The sequence below is a fragment of the Nomascus leucogenys genome, chromosome 16, assembly GCF_006542625.1.
Source record: "Nomascus leucogenys isolate Asia chromosome 16, Asia_NLE_v1, whole genome shotgun sequence".
Classification (NCBI taxonomy): domain Eukaryota; kingdom Metazoa; phylum Chordata; class Mammalia; order Primates; family Hylobatidae; genus Nomascus; species Nomascus leucogenys.
The window spans coordinates 64999828-65016355 of record NC_044396.1 but is presented as its reverse complement, the minus strand read 5'-3'; the positions used below and the strand labels follow the sequence as shown (position 1 = coordinate 65016355).

Sequence of the window (16528 nt, the reverse complement as noted above, 5' to 3'; positions counted from 1 at the left end):
CATTAGATCTACCTTTCTAGGGTCTGGATGGTGGCCCACTTTTCACAGCTCCACTAAGCAGTGTCCCAGTGAGGACTCTGTGTGAGAGCTCCAACTCACATTTCCCCTCTACATTGCCCTAGTAGAGGTTCTTCATGAGAGCTCTTCTGCCTGGACATCTAGGTGTTTCTATACATCCTCTGAAATCTAGGTGGAGACTCCCAAAGTTCAAACTCTTGTCTTCCACATAACTGCAGGCCCAATACCACGTGGAAGCCACCAAGGATTAGGGCTTGGACCATTTGAAGCAATGGCCCAACCTGTGCCTTGATCCCTTTTAGGCATGGCTGGAGCTGTAACAGCTGGTATGCGGGGTACCAAGACCTGAAGCTGCACAGACCAATGGGGCCCTGAGTGCAGCCCAGGAAGCCATTTTTTCCTCCTAGGCCTGGGATGGGAGGAGCTGCTGTGAAGTTCTCTGACATGCCCTAGAGACATTTTCCCCATTGTCTTGGCTATTAACATTCAGCTCCTCATTACTTATGCACATTTCTGCAGCTGGCTTGAATCCCTCCCCAGAATATGTGTTTTCCTTTTCTACCACATGGTCAGGCTGCAAATTTTTCAAACCTTTATGCTTTACTTTCCTTTTAAACATAAATTCCAATTTCAAACCATCTCTTTATGAATTCATATTAAATGTATGCTTTCAAAATAAGCCAGGTCACCTCTTGAATGCTTTGCTTCTTAGAAATTTCTTCTGGCAGATACCCTAAATCATCTCTCTCAAGCTCAAAGTTCCATAGATCTCTAGAGCAGAAGCAAAATACCACCAGACTCTTTGCTAATGCATAGCAAGAATAACCTTTGCTCCAGTTCCCAGTCAGTTCCTCATCTCCATCTGAGACCACCTCAACCTGTGCTTCATTGTCCATAGTACTATCAGTGTTTTGGTCAAAACCATTCAACAAGTCTCAAGGAAGTTCCAAACTTTTCTACATCTACCTGTCTTCTTCTGAACCCTCCAAACTCTTCCAACATCTGCCTTTTACCCACTTCCAAAGTCGCTTCCACATTTTCAGGTTATCTTTATAGGAGTAACTCACTCTGCTGGTACCAACTCTCTGTATTAGTCTGTTATCACACTGTATAAAGATACTATCTGAGAATGGGTAATTTATTAACAAGGAGGTTTAATTTACTCACAGTTCCACATGGCTGGGAAGGCCTCAGGAGGCTTACTATTATGGCAGAAGGCGAAAGAGAAGAAAACACTTTCTTACAGGGCAGCAGGAGAGAGAGAGACAGAGGACACACAGGAGAAACTACCACTTTTAAAACCATCGTATCTCATGAGAACTCCCTCACTATCATGAGAGCAGCAGGGAGAAACTGCCCCCATAATCCAATCACTTCCACCAGGTCCCTCTTTCAACATGTGGGTATTACAATTCAAGATGAGATTTGGGTGGGGACACAAAGCCAAACCATATGAACCCCATATATTGTTCACCCACTATCCCCCAACAGAAGCATTTTTCATAACTATGGCACAATATTACAACAAGAAAATTAGCATTACAATTACAATCCACTGAACTGATTCAGATTTCACCAATTTTGCCGGCATTTATTGTGAGTGTGCAAGTGTATTTTATTCTGTGCACTTTATCACTATGTAGATCCCTGTAACCATTACTATAGTCAAGATACAGGGAAATTCCATCACAAGAATCCCTTCAGCTATCCTTTTTAGAGCAACAGCTATTTCCCACCTAACTTGCCCCACCATAACACCTACTGACTACTACTCAGTTCTATATATCTTTAATTTTTTTCATTCCAAGAATGTTATATGAATGGAATTACATAACCTGTAACTTTTGAGATTCGTTTTTTCCTTTGCTCTTAATGTTCTGTTTTATACACAATTACCATGAGATTTATGCAAGTTGTTGTGTACCTCAGTAGTTTGTTCCTTTTTAATGCTGAGTAGTATTCCATGATATGGATATGCTACAGTTTGTTGAATCATTCACCTGTTGTAGACCATTTGTGTTCTTTAAAGTTTGGGCTATTATAAGTAAAGCTGCTCTGAAGATTCATGTACAGGTTTTTGTGTGAACATAAGCTTTCATTTCTCTGGGATAATGAGTACTCAATAGTACAATTTCAGAATTGCATGGCAAGTGTGATTTTAGTTTTATAAAAAACTGATATTCTTTTCCAGTGCTGGTATACCATTTTACATTCATGCCAGCATTATATGAGTGGTTCAGTTTCTCTGCATTCTCACATTTGGCATAGTCACTGTTTTTAATTTTAGCCATTCTGGTAGGTGTATCATAATATCTCACTGTGATTTTAATTTGCATTTTCCAAATAATATCTACTCATATAACTATTTGCCATCTGTAAATCCTCTTCTGTGAAATGCCTATTCAAGTCTCCTCTTATTTTGTGAATTTTTTTTTAACAGTTGAGTTTGGGAATTCTTTATATACTCTAGATATAAGCTCTTTGTCAGGTGTATGATATATTAACACTTTTTTTTACATTTTGTATTTGTCTTTTCATCTTTTATTCAGTATCTTCTTCATAGCAGAAGTGTTTAATTTTGATGATGTCCAATTTGTTAATTAATTTTTATGAATCTTGTTTTTGGGCTTAATTCTGAAACTCTTCACCTAACTCAAGATCTCAAAGATTTTCTGTGATATGTTTTTCTAAGTGTTTTATAGATTTACTTTTAAGTCCATGATCAATTTTGAGCTTTCAAAGATCAGTTAGCTATAAGAATTTGGGTTTATTTCTGCAACCTCTATTTTGTTCCATTGGCCTACATGCTTATTTTTTATTTTATTTTATTTTATTTTTTTTACCAGTACCAAAGTGTTTTGGTGACTATGGCCTTATACTGTAGTTTGAAATCAGGTAGTGTGATGCCTCCAGATTTGTTCTTTTTGCTTAGTCTTGCTTTGGCTATGCCAGTTCTTTTTTGCTTCCATATGAATTTTAGATATTTTTTTCTAATTCTGTAATGAATAATGTTGGAATTTGATGGGGATTGCACTGAATTTGTAGACTGCTTTTGGTAGTATGGTCATTTTCACAATATTGATTCCACCCATCCATGAGCATGGGATGTGTTTCCTTTTGTTTGTGTTGTCTATGATTTCTTTCATCTGTGTTTTGTAGTTTTCCTTGTAGAGGTCTTTCAATTCTTTGGTTTGGCATATTCCTAAGTATTTTATTTTATTTTTTGCAGCTATTATAAAAGGAGCTCAGTTCTTGATTTGAATCGTCGCTTGGTTGCTGTTAGTATATAGAAGAGCTACTGATTTGTGTACATTAATCTACGCGGAAACTTTGCTGAATTTTTTTTTATTAGTTCTAGGAGCTTTCTGGAGGAGTCTTTAGGGTTTTCAGGGCAAACAATCATATCATCAGCAAACAGTGACAGTTTGACTTCCTTTTTACTGATTTGGATGCCCTTTATTTCTTTCTCTTGTCTGATTGCTCTGGCTAGGATTTCCAGTACTATGTTGAAGAGGAGTGGTGAAAGTGGACATCCTTGTCTTGTTCCAGTTCTCAGAGGGAATGCTTTCAATTTTTCCTCATTCAGTATTATGTTGGCTGTGGGTGTTTCATAGATGGCTTTTATTACATTAAGATATGTCCCTTGTATGCCGATTTTGCTAAGTGTTTTAATCATAAACAGATGCTGGATCTTGTTGAATGTTTTTGCTGCATCTATTGAGATGATCATGTGATTTTTGTTTTTAATTCTGTTTATGTGGTGTAGCATATTTATTGACTTGCATATGTTTAACCATCCCTGCATCCCTGGTATGAAACCCACTTGATCAGGGTGGCTTATCTTTTTGATATGCTTTTGGATTTGATTAGCTAGTATTTTGTTACGGATTTTAGCATCTATGTTCATCAAGGATATCAGTCTGTAGTTTTCATTTTTGGTTATGTCCTTCTCTGGTTTTGGTATTAGGGTGATGCTGGCTTTGTAGAAAGAATTATGGAGGGTTCCTTCTTTATCTTGTGGAGTAGTGTCAAAATAATTTGCACCAATTCTTCTTTGAATGTCTGGTAGAATTCTGCTGTGAATCCCTATAGTCCTGGACTATTTTTGAGTACAGGCAGTGTAGACTTAGAATGATTTTTAAGGGCTCTAGGATTTTTGAATAATAAATGAGCATTAGCTTCAACTTAAAGTTGCCAGCTTCATTAACCCCTGACAACACAGTCAGTCTGTCTTTTGAAACTTAAGCCAGGCATTGACTTCTCTGTAGCTATGAAAGGTCTACATGACATTTTCTTCCAGTAGAAAGCTACTTCTTCTGCATTGAAAATCTGTTGTTTAGTGTAGTTACCTTCATCAATTATTTTAGCTAGACCATCTGGATAACTTGCAGCAGCTCCTACATCACTTTATGCTGATTCACTTTGCACTTATATTATGAAAATGTCTTCTTTTCTTAAGCCTCATGAACCAACCTCTGATAGCTTCAGATTTTTTGTTCCACAGCTTCCTCACCTATCTTAGTATTCATGGAATTGAATAAAGTTAGGGCCTTACTCTGAATTAGGCTTTGGCTGAAGGGAATATGGTGGTTGGTTTGATCTTACAGCCAAACCACTGAAACTTTCTCCACATAAGCAAAAAAGATTGTTGTTTTGCTTTCTTATAATTTGTGTGTTCACTGGAGTAGCATTTGTGATTTCCTTCAATAATTTTTCCTTTGCATTCACAACTCGGCTAATTTGGCATAAGAGATCTATCTTGGCTCTCAACATGCTTTTCTCACTCAGGTTAATAATTTCCAGCTTTTGATTGAAAGTGAGAGACATGTGACTCTTCCTTTCACTTGAACACTTAGGGGCCATTGTATATTTATTAATTTTCACACTTTCAGTATTGTTTCTCAGGGATAGAGATGCTCAAGGATGGAATGAAAGACAAGGGAATGGTTGATTGGTAGAGAAGGCAGAACAAACACAACATTTACTGATTAAGTTCACCATCTTGCATGGGCATAGTTTGTGACATCCAAAAACAATTAGAATAGTAACATCAAAATTCATTGTTTATAGGTCACCATAACAGAAATGATAATGAAAAATTTGACATATTATGAGAATTATTAAAATGTGACACAGAGAGATGAAGTGACAATGTTATTGGAAAAATGCCACTTGCCCAATGCAGCATTGTCACAAACCTTCAATTTGTAAAACAACAGCAACAATGAACCCCACAATATCTGCAAAGCACAATAAACCAAAATGCAAAAAAATGAGGTATGCCCGTAATACTATGCAAACTGTGCATTTAATCTCGATTAAAATTTGGTATTTGAATCTATACATATCTAATATATAAACATAGATTTTTCTGAAGCATGTTTCTAGATAAAAGGAACCCAAATCTATAAGATCCATTTTTTATAAGAGAATTAATCTAAAGGATAGATCCTGGAAATAAGTGATAAGTGGGAAATCAGAATAGAGTTACAGAATAGGGTATGTGGGTTTTATGGTGTGTGGTTAAGAGTAAAAGGGGAGAAGAAAAAGAAAGAAAGCTTACTATAGCCAATAATCTCCTTTGCTTTGTAAATACTTTGTAATATCTTGCTTCTGAAAAGTGGACTGCCTAACACAATACTTAGATTTGTAATGCTATTTTTTAAACCATGCAGAATTCTGTGTCCTGATGTCTAGTGACTTTTGACTACCTAATCAATAACACAGTCAGGCATCTATGACAAGGAAACACCACCTGGTCTATGTAAACATCTGTACACTCCACATACATGACTTGCACAGTATGGAAAATTAATGCATTTAATGTCATTCCATAAGTGAATTAATTTAGTTCCTAAAATATTTTTTCAACTTTTAGTACCCCTCACAACATAACAGAAAGTTTTTTATTTTTAATTTTTGACTATTTTTGAATATGCTAGGTTTTCTTGGGACTATAAAATGCATTCTTATTCAGACATGAGGCAATAAACAATATCAATGGCTTAGAACAAATTTCATTGCATGTTACTGATATTATGGCAAAGCATGAAAATGGGAGAATATTTGCTGGGCAGTTTTAAGAAATTCTGGATGAAAACACTTTAAAACTACAAGAAGAGTATATGGTTACAAAAGAGCAATTCAGAGTAATTATTGGACAGTTGTAATTTCCTCCATCCCCAGGCACTTTTGGTTGCTAATGTTCAGAACACACTTTGAGAAATTTTGTAATAGGATAGTACTTAATTAGCATAATTCACTATCTACAGTTTGAAATGTGCTTATGGATTCGATACATACCATGCAGATCTTTTCATCTTCTTATAATTTAGAATATAGATTATATAATATAAACAAGGTGAAAGCAGTGAGACATGCCATAGGAAGAGTTATACCAAGTGCTTTTCATATTCAGAAAACAAAAATATAAATTTTAGCGAGGGGAATTGAAGAAGACGTATGAAGGAGATAGAATTTTAGATGGGTCTTGAATAAGAAAAGAACTAAAACATTTAATAATAATATAAAATTGAGTTATTGACATAAGTTATAAGGAGTATAAAAATTCAAGGGGACTGAAAGTTAGGGCATGTGCCCAAATAACTTCTCTTCATTTATTTTCTTGACATATAAAAGACAGTATACACTCACTATGCATCAGTCATTATGCTAAGTATCAGGGATATAACAGCCCTGTTAAAGAAAATGTAAAATAATGGGAAACATAGAAAACTTATCACTAAGTAAAGTAATAAATGGCTAATCATGAATTTTGTGGTCAGAGCAAGATAGTTTCCTAGAGATGCCTGGTGCTTGTCTAACCAAAAACAAAGGACCAAAACAATGAATAGAGAACTACATTCCAACTAGAGTGAATGAAGAGTATGCTGGATACTTCTCCACAAGGAAGTGGTGAAATCTCTGTGAAGCACAGAAACCCAGAATGGAAGTTTAGAAAGGAAATGAAGCACCTATCTCTGCCACTCTGTTCCCCCTGCTGGGATGAGCTTGGGGATGGGAGAGACTTCTCTTTGTGAGGAAAAGTTAAGCTGGAGGCCACCAGCAGTCCCCATTCCCGAAATACACATCTACAGTTCTTGCTGCAAGAAAGTCCCACAGTCCTCACTGCCTCTGAGTGCAGTTTGGAGAGCTTCCTGGAGTTAACATGGCTGCATTGCTGCAGAGTGAGGAGCCTATGTGCACCCCCTATCCCTGTGACCCAGGGTGCTATAGCACATCACTATCTTGATGGTACCAGACCCATAGCTGTAGTGCATCCTATTATGGGAGCCAATAGTCATTGTTTATCCATCGTGATGTGCTGCTGACATTCCGCTACACTCACACAGATGGCTGCAGTAACAAAAACCTGGCTACTTGGAGCCCAGGTTCAGCAGAACAGCTGTGACTCCAGTGTCTGAGACTATGCTATGCCCTGCTCCAATGGAACAGGCAGTCATACAGAGTGGGAAAGCTGACCTTGGGCTTGTCCTGACTCCCTAGAAAATCACTACAGAGCTGGCTTACCTATCACGCCCATGTATGCCTGACAACTCAACATTCATCCCAGTGGTGGCTCCAACCCCCTGCCAACCCACTCCAGAACCAGCCAACTCATGTATGTGAGCATTTGCCCAGACCACCAGTTAGCCTTGTGGTGGTCCCACTGCAAGGTATTCCCACCCTAGATAATTCACTGCATCTGTATGCTCCTGGACCAATATAGCTGGCCTAGTGGAGGTCCTGGACTCCAGCAAGCCCACCCTAGTGCCAGCCAACCTATCACACTCAAGTATGCCTAGTCTGCAACTATCATGGTGGCCATTATTACCATAGGTTTTTGCAGTCCAGAGCACTGACACACTCATAGACATTGTTGATGTGAATTACAGCTGAAGAAACTGCACGTAAACCACACTCCTGCTTCCACCCAGAATCAAAGCCAAAACACCCTACCAAACCACACCCTAGGACACATATACATGAAAATGTTTCACTTTACAAAAACTACCACATAAAATCGGAAAGGTGACTCTTCTACCAGATGCACAGATATATGCATAGGGAAAGAAAAAACGTGAAAAAGCAAAGAAATGTGAGCCTTCCAAAGGAACACAAAAGACTTCAGTAGCAGACACTAAAGAAAGGAAATTTATGAAGTGTTTGAAAAAGATCTAGACATTTCAGCCTTAAAGAAATAATGTATTTTTCAGAAAGATGGAGGGAACTGGAGACAGTTATCTCAAGTGAAACAACTCAGAGACAGAAAGACAAACACCACGTCTCACTTATAAATGGGAGCTAAATAAAGTTTACACATGGAGGTAGAGTGTGGAATGATAGACAATGAATGCTTGGAAACGTCAGGGGATGGCAGAGGGGTGGATGATGAGAAATTACTTGATAGGTACAATGTACATTACTCCAGTGATGGATACACTAAAGGCTCTGACTTTACTACTGATGAAAAAATTGTCAATGGCCCAGAACAGATAACCTTCAAAAGAAGAAAAGTGGCCAACAGGTGTGTGAAAAAAATGTTCAACATCACTAGTCATCCAGAAAATGTACAGTACCACAATGAGATATCACTTCACTTTAGTCAGAATGGCTACTATCAAAAAGACAAAAGAGGTGTTAGCAGAGATGTGGAGAAAAAGGTACCCTTCTACAGTGTTGACAAGAATATATATTAGTAGAACCATTATTGAAAATAGTACGTATGTTGCTCAAAAAATTAAAAATAGAACTACCATATGATCCGGCAATACTACTACCAGGTAAATATCCAAAGGGAGTGAAGTTAATACGTTGAAGAAATATCTGAACTCCGAATTTTTATTACTTCACTATTCACGATAGTCAAGTAATCGACTCGAAGTGTCCAATGATGTATGAATGGATTAGGAAAATGTGATCACACACACACACATACACACACACACACACACACACACACAATACTCAGTGGAATACTCTTCGGCCTTAAGAAAAACAAATTTTGTCATTTGGGACGACATGGGTAAACCTCAAGGAAAATATGTTAAGATAAATAATTCAGAAACAGAAAGATAAATATCAAATGTTCTCACCCATATTCAGAATCTAAAAATGATGGTCTCGTAGAAGTAGCAAATAGAACAGTGGTTACCAGAGACTAAGGAAGATGGTGAGTTGATAGGAGAGGTTGGTCAATGGCTATAAATTTATAGCTAGAAAGGCAGAATAAGTACCAGTGTCCTATTGCGCTGTAAGGTAACTATAGTCAACAAAAAAGATATTGTATATCTCAAAATAGCTGGAAGAGAGGATTTTGAATTTCCTACTACAAAGAAATCATAAATGTTTGAGGTGATGGATATGTTAATTACTCTGATTTGATCATTACACAATGTATATATGTACTGAAACAGCACATTGTACCCCATAAGTATGTGCAATTATTATGTGTCTTAAACATAAAAAATAAAGATATGATAAGCACATGTGCAGGTGATCTGTGAGGACAGAGAAGGAGATTGGGCACCTCTCTTAACCATGGAACTTTGTCTGGTTTTCCTGAGAAAGATTCAGAGTAAATCAATAAATGTAAAGAAAGGATATTTATTTCAGCCTCAAAGCAAAGTATATGCAAAGTTCCAGGGATAAGATGAAAGAATAAAATTTGAGCAACTAATAGCAGCTCAACATAGGGCCATAATCTAACAAGGTCATAAAGAACATTCATGAAGATTCATGATGGATACATCTTATCTAAGTGCTAGAGAAGGAAGGAGATCAAAACTGGTTTAAAAGCAAGAGAGTGAGAAAGCACGGGAGCATGCTTGAGAGAGGGAGAGAGAGAGACAAGTAAAATTAGAGGAAAGTGGGAGAATTGTGGAAAAGATAGATACAAAGTCATGGAGGTAATGATGTGAAAAATCCTGAGTTTAAGATTTGACTCCACCTATGGATAATATAGATAGGTCATTACATTTGGATGATTTTAGGGAATTGGATTTTAAAAAAAGATAGATGTCACAGCAATAAAAAATGATAGCTGTTGATGAAACTACAAAATTTGAGAACGTTTGAAAACCAGATATGGCTGAAATGAGGACCTGACAATTTATCTTATAATAAAAGCGGTTTAACATTAAAAAAAAAGAATAAGCTCAGAATAGTTTTATGAACTTTATCAAAAAAGGTGTCATTCTCTCAATTTTCTTATGTTTAACTAATTCTTAAAATCATGTTGTAAGGATTATAATTACATTCTCTAAAGGATTAATTACAGTAGAAACATAGGATTTCAAATATCAATTGATGATTTAATCATTATTATTTCTGCAGTAAATTGGAGAACTAAAAATTTTTTGCAAAGATTAATTATGTCAAGTTACTCTGTATTATTGTCAGTATTTCTTTCCTCATTAAACATGCAATGAAATTTGATGTTATTAATAATTTTTTAGTAATTCCATTACAATGTATTTATTATTCAAGAGATACATCAAATTTTCTGGTACAAATTACTAGAGTAGTAGCGAACAAATGTATGACATTTATCATTACCATATTTTTCTTGATGTAATTATCCTAAAATCCAGTTTAGTGGTTTAAGACATATAATCATGAGTATGGATATTTTTAGGGTGAAACGGAAAATATATTAAAACAATGGAAACTTTATTTCTAGAAATTCTTTATCATGTTACTGAGTTTTTTGTTATTGTTGTTATATGTCATTTGCCACTATCTGAAATATATATTATTTATTTATTTGTTTGTATGTTTTATTTTTACTGTGTAAAACCATGATTTTTCTCTTGCTTACTATCATATTTCCAACCTTTACCATTGGCATTTGTCATATAGTTAATGTTTGGTAAATAACTGTTGAATAAATGCATACAATCTATTTCTTATTAAAAGATTATTCTCATTGACTTTATGCTAGAACTTGCTTACTCTCAAATGACCACAGTGATTTGACACAGGGATAACAATAAGTTATATTTTAGAATATCTCCTTTAGTAATTATCTAAATTAAGTAGTTTAATGGAATCTGTCCAAGTGGCATATATTCTCAATCCCTCATTTCCTGGTTTTCCTGATAACATGTGAAATAAGGACAGAGATATATAGATTTATTTGTGAGATTTCTCCATAAGCCATAAACCAAGCCATATTGTTTAGAATGAGTGTAAATAATGAACATTATTCGGTGACTATGATTTTCAAAGCCCATGTGACTCCCCTATAACCAATGACTGTATATTTCCCTCCAGTGGTAGAGGGATGCTGTAGTGCAAGTGCTTTCTAGTTCAGTTTCTTGGCTTATCTAAGGTCTTGCCTCATATGCTGAAGCATTGAGGCTGTCAGGAATATTTCTGAGTTTCACCGTTGTTAAATTACCATTATTTGCTCCACCTCATGCACATTCTGCTTCTCCCTACTGCAGCTCTACTTTCTTCAGGTCCACTCTCTTAGACTACTGAAAGTAAATTCAAGTTGCAAACTGCAGTTACACAGTAGCTATTAATTGCCTTTACTGTACTCTATTACTGAAATTGCCTTTCATATCCCTGGAAAAGATGGAAAGTTTATCATTTTTATTGAACATTTTGTCTTTTTTCCTTTCTCACGTTTCTTAATGTCGTTGTGGAGCTGATTCTCATGTATTGGGTCTTTTAGGGGGTCATCTCCAAACTCTGCTTTGGTGTATTACACACCTCCATGCATTGTAGTCTCATTACATCTGGAATGTGTGCAGCCTGTCAAAAATAGTTTAAAGTTTCCCTAATGGATATTCATGTTCATCGAAATAGGGAATTGAACAAAACCAAATTGTAAATCAAAATGTGGCATGAACTATGCTACTCAATTGAAAATATAATTGAAACAAATCTAAATAGTTTTTCACTGAGTTACTATTTTAATCAACAAGAGTAAACATAACCTGTATATTTTCTGAAAGTAATGAAAGCAAATTTTAAAACTTGAGTCTAAAATTATACAATTATATTATATATTTTTATTAACTAAATTCAGATTGGAAAAAAATCAGTCAGCTCAACAAATAAACAGATTCATCCCTATGAAAAGAGAAAATAGATTTATAGGGAAACATTACAGAAAATGCACTGCAAACCAAGAATAAAAATGGAAATATATAAAAATTATCCCAATGTTTTCATATTGGAATTCAACATTCTGTACATCAGTCGGCACAATAATACAATAAAGGCGATTTTACATTTTAATGGGCAGGTGGTCATCCACTAAAAGTGATGGCTAGCTCCCACACATCTTAGGAAAGTTGGCTTTTCAGGGATAAAGATGAAGAGTATTGGTTAGAGGGTCCTTGCATCCCTGTACCTACACCTTAACACTGATTACATATACAAGGACAGATTTTCCATCCTCCTTCTACTGGTCCCCTAGCATGATTAATTGCCAAGAGGAGAGAGAATATTTGTAATTCCTCTTGACACTCCCACCCCACAAACATAGTATAATAAATCAGTTGTTTATTTTGCCTTCTAATACTAATAAACAATACCGTAAATAAATTATTGGTGCAGTAAATAAATTTGGATGAATCAAAAATCATGTGCACTTAAAGTTTTACAGTTGATTGTATTAATATACGCAACCTGATTGGAACAGCATATGTTTGGAATTGCACTATTCTGTGATTGAGTTTTCTATGCATAAAAGAACTATTTCATTTGTGCTTAAAAAGTTGACAGTGCAAAGTCATGAATATAGATGGACATTTGTTTGGTCCCAATTTTGTGAAAACGTTTACTGCTGAAAAACTTTTTAAATTTTTTTGTTGTTGTCTTTTGTAATTCAGGTTATCTGGAATGAATATACCACCCCCAATTATCAGCAACAAAAACTGGCTCAGACTGCATTTTGTTACAGACAGCAATCATCGATATCGTGGATTTAGTGCTCCCTATCAAGGTATATTTATGGAATACCTCTGCTCTTTTGATATGTAAAATAATTTTGGTGTACACAACTGTGTTTTGTGATAGAAAAATATCTTCAGCATTTAGAAATTGGAATTTGTATTGGGAAAAAATGGTCATACTGTTGCTGAGGCAATAATGTGATCATAACTAAATTACAGTATTAAAGTTAGTTGATTTTATAGTACAATGTTCAGAATAATGAATATTACGATTTCTAAAAGGTAGTATGTAACAGATGCAATATTTTGCTTTAATAAAGTGCTTCAGCAATTGGATATATTATCTAAAGTTGTACCGCAAATCACTGCAGAAAACCTTCAGTTGCATGTACGCTCCTCCTCAATCGAAACTCACCTCCGTATGCAGGGTGTTTGTTACTGCTAGTTTAATTAACCTTCTTAGGAATTTTATCTACCAATTGTGTTAACATAAATAATTTTCAATCCATAGGATATAATATTTGATGCATTAACTTGAAAAACTCTTTGGAACAAGATTATTATGAAGAAGGAGTACTAATGAAAATGTAGCTTTTACAATGTTCTGTAATACTATGTGAGCTTAGTGTACTTTATCCTCAGACTACTTATGTAAATAATTCATTTCATTCTCAGTAGCATATCAGCTACTTTTCAGGGAATAGTGAGCATTGCCACAGTTACATTCTTCCATTTATCTGTGTTTTTTGTTTTTTTAATGCTTTCCCCTTTAGTAGTCTTCAGTCCTAAGCACTTTGAAAATTTAATCTGATGACTTTAGGAAGCTTATATTTAGTACTCAAAATGGCATTAAATCATATATTGTTTTTTGGAATACAAAATTCAACAATTAATTTATATTTTGAAAACCAGTAACCTCTCTGAAGCTGTTCTATCAATAAGATTTCTCTCGAAAACTGCAGCAGCTTGATGTGATTTGTAATTTGACTTTCATAATAATGCACTGAGTATCACTGTAATAAAAATTCTTAGGAAAGTAACTTAAAATCAAGATTTTTAGATAAAGTCCACTGTAGAAAATCTGCAATAATGATCATTTCTAAAGTAGCTAATTGGAATGGAAACATAAATGCAAATATGCTTTTAAAACTATGAAATGCATTAACATGTATCATAGTAGAAAATATTAGCCATCACAAAACACTAAATCTTAGAGTTCAAAAATAAACTTTCATAGAAATATTTATTTTCATATGATTTATTAAAAATAGCTGTTTAGGCATGGTAACTTGAATCTTAAACAGTTTAAGCCAATGTCACTTTTAAATTTGCAAAAATATTTTATCCAGTTCCCAATTTCAATTTCTAAAAGTTTGTGTACTTTAGAGGACTATTTTATTGAAAATAAGATATTGTGAAGCTTCTTTATCTCTAGGTTGACCCTTTTACTTGTGGAGTTTTTCATCCACATAACTCTATGGCTCTGATTCCGTTCTACAATTACTTAAGGCCAATGGCATGGCAGAAATTCAAAAAACAATCCTCTTTGATTCCTGTGATCTTTTCTACTAGATACATGGAATCTTCTGGTCAAATGGCTTCTATTATTTTTCTAAACATAATTAAAGTAGCATATATTTTATATTTATATGTAGAAGCTGGAGCAAAAAATAGATCTCCTACCTCAAATATTAAACGATATTTCATTTGTTTTGTGCAATATGATTTCATGGAGCTGGTACCTTCAGATAGGGTTGTTTTGCACTATAAGACAATGGCACAAAGTTACCAGTAGATTTGTGTACTTACTTATAAATTTCAGTATGCTACTCATTGGTCTTTAATTGACTTTTGCAGTATTTTCAAAATTGGAATTGTGGTTTTCAAGCATTATGTGTTTTCGGCACTGAAAAATAGCATCACTGTAGTAAAATGGAAAAGATGTGTTTTATGAGGTACAACTTATTTCTATTTGCTGCAGGAAAAGGGACTCAAAAGAGGGATGGGATTTATATCGATATAACACAGAGGAAATGCAGTGGTTAAGAAAATTGAAGCTTTGATTTTATAATAAGATTAAGGGAAAGTTTTATTACAAAAATATGCCTTTGCTTATTATTCTTTTAAAACTTTCCTAATTTAGGCTTGCTTTTTCTGATTGCATTATCTTAAAATAATATTGTACCTCAACAGCATACATTAAATTGAGAAGTAAATCTTGAAATCATAATGAAGAAATTTAAATTAAAAATATATATGTACTAAGATAACTTAAATGGCTGCAAAATCGTAATTCTGTCATGCCAAAATACATGCCCTATCATGAAATGGTAATGATGCTTTTTACATTGTTCTATGCTACTATTTCATTTTAGTGGTGTCTACATTAAAATTAATTCAAGATTGAAAATTTTGTGTAATATATTATACAAAAGTCAAAACTAAGTCTCCATGCAGCTCAGTTTCTAAATAACTCATATATTTACAGAGTACTCAGTAACTATTATTGATTTACCTATAATTATTTAATATTTTAAGGAGTCTGCAAGTTTCCAAAGACTGAATATTTTACTCATAACGTTTCTATTAATCTCTGTCCTTTATGAAGTACCATGAAAATTAACTGCAAACTACTAGTGGGTTCATTGAATGCCATTAGCTGTTTTTTATAGTGTGTTCCATAATTGATGGAGTAGGTACATAGACACACACTGCTATGCTTTCCCAAATATAACCACCTTTAAGTTATGTTATATGCTAGCTTCCTGAATGCTTTAGATACTATAATTTTAAATAGGATTAAGTAGAGACTGAGAATAGCATGCTAAAAAGCATAGTTCTATATCAATTCAAAAGTACTAAAAATGTGGTTTAAATAGCCTTTAATACATAAAATACATTCTCACACTGAGCTCCTGTATTGAATATGCCCACTCCTATTTAAAATAAAACATCTTTTGCCTTCCTAGTTTACCTATAATAGAAATCTCTTACTTGAATACTTTATTACTCTCTTCTTTGATTAAAAAAAAGTTATTTAGTTTTTAACTCTGCCCCCACAAATTCACTTCAATATTATGTCATTATATTTGTCTTTGTTTTAAACTATTGTTCCTCCATTCAAGTTCCATTAACCCTCTATTAATGAGAACTTGGACTGTGCTACTTCTCACATAAATAGTAAAACTTTTCTTTAATTGTAGTGTTTGGAAGTCCTCTTACTTATTTTTTGAAAACTCTATATTATTGTCACTTGGTCATTAGTATAAACTAAACTCTATTCTTTTCTATTTCCATGAATACATTGTCACATTCACTTGTTTTTTAAATTGGAAGGGGAGTTTTAGATGACACTCAATTGTCCAAGAAAGAAAATCTTAACCTATAGAAAATTTTAATTAAAAGTATTTTTATTCCATAAGGCTCAATAATTCAAGCATGAAATATCTCATTTTTAAAATTATTTGACATTCGACATTTCTCTTTCAATGTGCAATCATAAATACCATAGCTGTAGGCATTCATATAACTGTATTTATCATGTAAGTTTAGGCATTGCAGTATTTAATCAACTTTAAATATGTAAATATATGAGTAATTTT

General features: G+C 34.3%; 1 protein-coding gene across 2 annotated transcripts in view; it reads left to right on the top strand.

Annotated features, from left to right (window-relative positions):
• The window catches only part of CSMD3 (CUB and Sushi multiple domains 3), a 1213340-nt gene that overhangs the window by 390884 nt on the left and 805928 nt on the right, over window positions 1-16528 (top strand). For both annotated transcript variants that reach the window (XM_030795533.1, XM_003256134.3), the window contains exon 6: window positions 12864-12976. In XM_030795533.1, the coding sequence (XP_030651393.1) occupies window positions 12864-12976 (113 nt within the window). The remainder of the gene's footprint in view (window positions 1-12863; window positions 12977-16528) is intronic.